The following is a 7,064-nucleotide window of genomic DNA, read 5'->3' as shown; positions in this document are numbered from 1 at the left end:
TTACATATATAGCAGTTAATTAATATCTAGTTTTAATATATTGATTTTTATTCTTATCATTAATGCGCTTAAATATTTTTGATTTAATTCCATATATATATATATATTGCTTTAAAAAAAATGGCTAGGAGGCATGACAAGTGTGGTTTTCCTAAGCGTAACAGTACTAGCACCTAATTGCTCCTAAGATAAGACCTCATTTGGTTGAAATATAAGTACCCACATGTTGCTAGGGGGGAGGAATGACTCGAACACAAAACATTCTGCATAGTTGAACCTTGTTGGCTAGAGACTCAAGATTTAATTCCATATTCCCTTATTCTCTTCTTGCTTATCTACCATTTCAAGATTTATTTCCATATTAGAAAATTGACTTATTACCTTGGCATGGCCCCATGGTAAGAGAAAAAAAAAAAAAAAATTCTTCTTCATGATAATAAAAGTGACTCATTTTCATTGTATAAATCCATCAGAAGGGTACACATATATTTGGTTACTACTAAACACACTTCTGATCAGGAACAACATACTCAAATATAAGTAATCCATAAATTAACCACTAATTATAATTAGTAAGGAAATTCGCCTTCATAATTACCCGGAGGATCATAGCTGCAAATGACAAACATCCACCCATTGTGGCACCTAACTCTGGCACACCCAAGATGAACAGAATCACGCCAAACAACTTGAGTATAGTGTAGGCACTCACCACCGACACATGTGTTGGACTTGTGGTTGTAGTTAGGCTTCTCACTTAACCACAAATTCACTGCATCTACTCCGTTTAAGTTTTCATAACCTTCGGCTAGATTTTCTCCATAGGGCCCTCCAGAATGTTCCAAGTTGCAGTCTCTTGATCTCTTATTAGCATAATCTTGAGCATAGGCTGCAATTGTGTTGTTCCATCTAATTGGACCAACGCCAACTTTGGCACGAGCTACATTGTGTGCATGGACAAAGTCGAAGTGGGAGTTTTGGGCTAGGGAGACATGAATTACTAAGAAGCATATGGCTAGTAAAAACTTGCTAAACCCCATTTTTATCACTGTGAAAGGAAGAGCGAACTTTTCGATTTCTAGTTCTTAATGAAAATGTGATATACTATTCAGTATTGATTTATTTATCTATAGGCAAGAGAGCGGTGGTCGTTATGGCTCAAGTTGGACGCATACATAATTACATACATGAGCATCTTTATTAGGCTCCCTAATTTAGGATAACATCCCAATATAAGGATAAAAGCCCAAAAAAAGTACTCTCACATTAGACTTCCTATTAGTTCTCCGTTGTAGAATGCTACAATATTGCTTTAAAAGGAAATGTTATGTACACTACATTTAGAAAACAAATTCTTAGTGACATGTTGTTATTGGTGGTTAAAAAATTAATTTCAGTGGTGAATTCAAGTTCGAATCAGTAAAAATTTACCACCAGGATTTGTTGTGAAAATATATAAAAATATTGTGGATGTAACACTTTTACTATTTAAAAGAAATAAAGTTTAAAATAGATAATCTAATATTGGTGTTTTGAAAAGTAGTTAGCTAAAAATATGAAAAAAGAAAAAAGGTTATTGTCCTAACTTAACAAGAAAAATTATGGAATCTATGTCAATAACCTCCATGATCCTTATCCAAAAATAAATAAATAATGACAAAAAATAACATATTAAGTCCAAATTGGTCATGATCCGTTACTTAGACCGATTTGAATCTAATTTAAAAGAGTAAATGACACAGTATCTCAAAAAGGAAAAACAAAAATTAGTATATGGTATGGTCAAAGCCAATCAAACCTAATGGTACCATTAACTTGGATAGGTTCGTTAAAAGCAAACCAAACGCAATTTTTTATTTACTCCCAAGCATTATACTTAGAACATGCATCTTTTCTTTGCTTGATTTCTAAGGATATAATTCTTTTAATAGACTAATCAAATTAGGGAGGAAAAATCTAGGAGCATGCCTCTTTGAAAAATTATTAGGTACTCTCAGAGTACCATAAATTCGTACTCCCCCCTCTCACATGAATGGTAGGTCATATCATGAATTTAATTAGTGTGACCCACCATTCATGTGAGAGGAAGGAGTACGCATTTATGGTATTTCGAGAGTACACAATAATTTTCCCTCTTTTTCATGCTTGATTTTCAAAGTATAAATTTCTTTTATAGACCAATCAGATTAGGCAAGAATGATTCTTCTCAAAACAAAAAAAGATTAGGCAAGAATTATCCCATAATATGTTTGAGTGGATCTAGCTTTTTAACAATTATTGGTTGAAAGTTGAAATTTGAAATAGGAGTGAGATGTGATATGAGAACTCACGGGATCAGTGGGAGGTTTCCAAGAAATAGATTCACCGCATAATCAGTTATGGATCATGAACAAAGCTTTTATCACCCCTTCACCATCTCCTTCAAAATTGATTTGCTGTAAGCCAAGCTCTACTACAAACACAGTTGCTCTTCTTGCTACTAACAACTCTAAAATTTCCACCGATGACGGAAGGGAAATTTTTTTCAGATAGCGCTACCATAACTTCCCCAAATTCAGTCCAGATTACCACCCCAATACCAGCTTCACCCGTTTCAGCAAACATTGCCCCATCAAAGTTTTCTTTCAGCTCCCCTGTTCCTAGAGGCTTCCATCTAGCTAGGGATTTCTTCATTTTTGGACCATGGCCAGGGAATTTCTGTTGAAACTCGATCAGCATCGCCACAGTAGCATCAAAGACTTTATTAACTGGCACGGTCTGTTCATTGCACCTTATTTTATTCCTGCGACACCAGACAAACCAAGCCACCATTACAAACACGTTAAGCCAAGATGAAACGGACTGCATAATGCCCACCAAGTCCGAGATTTTCTTCAACTGATTGGTCTGACTTTGAAGCCAAGCAAAACTTGGCCGCCAAGCAGGTTGAATTGTATCACAGCCCCACAGGGCATGGAAAGTATCCTCTGAAGTATCCTGACATAGGCTATAATCCTCTTGCCGTGACAAACATAAAGGAATACCTTTAATTCGTTGTGCCTCGAACTAAAGGAAAAGGGAATCAATTAGGTGGTCATTCCAACCTCCTCCATTTGAGTCAATCAGCCGAGCTACTAGCCATTCTTTTGCCATATCCACTTGTGGAGAAATAATTTTTGCAGACCCTTCACCAGGCAGCCACCTATCTGCATAGATGTTAATATTTGTACCATCACCCACTCGCCATAACATACCCCTTTTGATCAGATCTCTAGCTTTGAAGATGCTTCTCCATGCATAGGAGCCCGATGCCACTTTTGCCTCAAATTTTGAACCATTAGGGAAATACTTCGCCTTGAACACCCTATAAAGCAAGGATAAGTGATCAGTTAATAACCTCCACACTTGCTTTGCGAGCATAGCTTCATTAAACTTCACCAAGTCCTTAAAGCCCATTCCCCCCATATTTTTTGGTTTGCATAAAATATCCCATTTCTTCCAATGAACTTTTCTTTGCTCACCCCTTTGCCCCGACCAAAACTTTCGAATCATCATTTCAATATCATGAATAAGACCAACGGGAGTAGGAAACATCCCATGGAAAAAGTTGGGATTGCTTGTACCACGACCTTAAGTATAACCTCCCTTCCCGCTTGTGACAACAATTTCTCCTTTGAACCTTGCAGTTTATTCCACACCCTTTCCTTTATATAATTTAGACTTGCCTTCTTATTTTTTCCCACCACAACTGGCAAGCCAAGGTACCTCTCATATTTCCTTACTTCACTCACCCCCAAAAAATCTTTAATCTCCTCCTTCCTTCCCTAATTGGTGGCTTTGCTAAAAAAGACCGTGGTTTTATTCCTATTTATTTTTTGACCAGAAGCTTTTTAATAGAGCTGTAACAAGTCTTGAATAACCTGCAAATCCCCCATATCCACTTGGCAAAAAAGTAAAGTGTCATCAGCAAAGAAAAGGTGGGTTATCGTTGGCCCACTTCTGCACAACAAAAAGCCTCTAATCAGATTATCCCTGTTTGCTTTCTGAATTTGTCGATTCAACCCTTCTGAACAAATTAGAAATAAGTAGGGAGACAAAGGATCCCCCTACCTTATACCCCTAGATGGCCAAATATCCCCCTTCGGCTCCCCATTTACTAGGATTGAATATAAAGCTATGCTTATACAATTCATGACTAACTGAATCCATTATTGACAAAAACCCATCCTCTCCATGGCTTGTTGTAAAAATAGCCACTCCACACGGTCATATGCCTTGCTCATATCAAGCTTTAATGCCATAAAGCCTAATTTTGTGGACTTCTGATTCTTCATATGGTGCAAGGTTTCAAAGGCTACAAGAATGTTGTCTGACATAGCTTTGTCAGTCTGAAAAGCACTCTACGACTCAGAAATGATATTAGGCAGAATACACTTGAGCCTATTTGCAATAACCTTAGATACAATTTTATACACCAGTTGGCCATTTAGTTAAAGACTTCAGGTCTATAGCAAGTTCACTAGGAACTGTCTCACTCTCCCATACTAGGAGGCAGGGGAACAATGTTGCTCACACCTTAGAGCGGAGAGCTCATTATTCTTTTCCTTTGTTGGTTTGGATGGAGGATGTCCCACCAAACATTTTACATTATGTTCTTGATGATTTTCCTAGTTAATAATAAGCCATCACGGTCTTGATTCTCAACAAAAAAAAAAAAAAAAAAAAAAAAAAAGCTATGGATCATGGATGGTAGAAAAAGAGCTCACTACTATTCTATTTATTTTTTAGGGGAAACTCACTACTACTCTAGCTTTCACTTTTCACTGATTTCAAATGGCCATGGAATTGAAATCCCCTACAAAAGTAATGTATCATAGCATTTTTAAAATTTTGATTTTTCATTCATAATTTTTTTTAATGGTTGGATAATTAGATTCATAGTTATAAAGTTATGCTATGTTGATAAAAATTAGTATTAATTTGATATATATTAAGGTAAGTATATAGTCATTTTTAAAATCGATGATTTAAATTTTCACATTATCAATATTTAAAACAAATATAATTGATTTAAGTTTAAATTACACATGGTGCAACTTTAAGGTGTCTTATACAACTTTACATATATATATATATATATATATATATATATATATATATGTATATACATATATATATATATATATATGTATATACATATATATATATATATATATACATATATATATATATATATACATATATGTATATACATATACATATATGTATATACATATATATATATATATATATATATATATATATATATATATATATATATATTTTTGGGGTTTATGCCCTAAAACCCAATATATTGGCATGTATATAATAATTAAATTGTTTAATTATATGAGACTATCTATAAATGAACTAAGACATTATCATAGTCCATGAGATGCATTGTATGTGATTTATGTGAAAAGTCACAGAAGATATAAATCACAAGTTCTTTATAAACTCAGAAGTTTAGTTCGTAAATACGGTGATGAAATTGGGCGTTTCATCCGCGAAGACTATAACATATCAACTAAGATGATTTGTCTTGATCATGGAAGTGGAGACTTCTAGTTGGTATGTTGATATGTTTTAAGAGTGATGACATATTGAATCGACATTGCTGAGGTTTATTATTCTCCTAACGACTGTCAAATGAATAATAAATCTCACGACTTCTATTTACATCAACTCTAAATCCTGAGAGAATAATGGACTTGATCATGAGATGTAGGTTGCTTTGATATATCAGGAGTGAGATCTATTAGTTACGGTCAAAATCTCAGTATGTTGGGCATCCGCATTTAGTGTTGATGGAACATATATTCTCAAGATGGAATTCATAGTTTCTTAATGGAGATACAAAATATTCCCTTGAGATAAGTTTAATGGGTTTAGTTATTCAGAGTGTTGGGCCCAACCACTTTAGTAAGGAGTTACTAAAGTATATATTTATGAAATTGGATTTCATAAATATATGACGAATAACATAAAGGATTAAACCGGTACTCAAGTTAAGATGTAGTAATCTTCAAAGTGAGTCTATATTCATGACTTTGGATTACTACGAATATTTTAATGAAGGGGTTGCATGCATAATAAAGTCTTGGGATATAATTTATTAATAAGGCCTAGAGTGCAATTATATTTATATAAGTGGTATTAAATATAATTAATGGTAACTTTACTTGTCAAGAGTTGACGGAAAAACCCAAGGCCCATTGGAGCTAGTGTCTTATTGGTCCCTTTTGGTCCCACTCCAAGCCACACACTAAAGCCCAATTGGAAATGCCTAATAGGCCAGCCTAATTAGATAATCAGTTAGTTATACAGGGAGAAACATACAGAATTTTTATAAGTTAGAAAGAAAAATAAGAAACGGTGTGTGTGAAAGAGTGTTAGACACACTTTCATTCTCCCTTTGAAAACTGATTGAGGAGACCACACATCTTGGGCGTAAGTGGAATTGGAGTGAAGATTAAAAGTGTTCCCAAGTCTTTCTAATCTTTGTTTTGAATTTCTCCACACCAAGGTACGCTATCTTGTTCTTAAATTCTGAAATTTATCACACGTTATCAATCATGAATGAAATAGATCCTTGTTTGTTGCTTCCATTGTGTGTTTTGTATGAGATACAAAACCGAAATTTTTCCTTCAACGTATTGGTATTAAAATGGGTTTTCATATCATGATTGTATAATATGTGATTGAATTTTTGAATTTAAGAAAACCGTTATCTTTATGTAAACATGGTTTGATAATCATGATTTTATGAATTTGCGTTATTAGCGTTGAAATTCATATACCATGATTCATATATGTAATATATAGATTGAAATTTTATAAATTTATAGATGATCTATATATATGTGAAGCCATTGCAGATATAACTCGGCACTTTTCATTAACTATCCTTGAAAGTAGTTATTGTCAATGGACAATAACTACTTTCTTTGAATGGACACCTTTGTTTGTTATTCATATACATGGGGCCGTGTCTTATTCATAGTCAGGATGTAGTTATTGGATGTAAGTGTGTAACTGTTTTACAC

The 7,064-nt window shown here is 34.1% G+C and overlaps 1 protein-coding gene across 1 annotated transcript; it reads right to left on the bottom strand.

Moving 5' to 3' along the window:
* Positions 1-569: 569 nt before the first annotated feature.
* Positions 570-1,055, bottom strand: LOC142644664 (basic form of pathogenesis-related protein 1-like). The gene has a single exon (XM_075819239.1). It carries the CDS (start codon positions 1,038-1,040, stop codon positions 570-572), a length of 471 nt encoding a protein of 156 aa, XP_075675354.1. The 5' UTR covers positions 1,041-1,055.
* Between the last annotated feature and the right edge of the window lie 6,009 nt (positions 1,056-7,064).

This window comes from Castanea sativa, chromosome 7, assembly GCF_040712315.1.
Source record: "Castanea sativa cultivar Marrone di Chiusa Pesio chromosome 7, ASM4071231v1".
Taxonomy (NCBI): domain Eukaryota; kingdom Viridiplantae; phylum Streptophyta; class Magnoliopsida; order Fagales; family Fagaceae; genus Castanea; species Castanea sativa.
The sequence above is the reverse complement of the archived record's forward strand: the minus strand, read 5'-3'. Positions and strand labels throughout refer to the sequence as shown.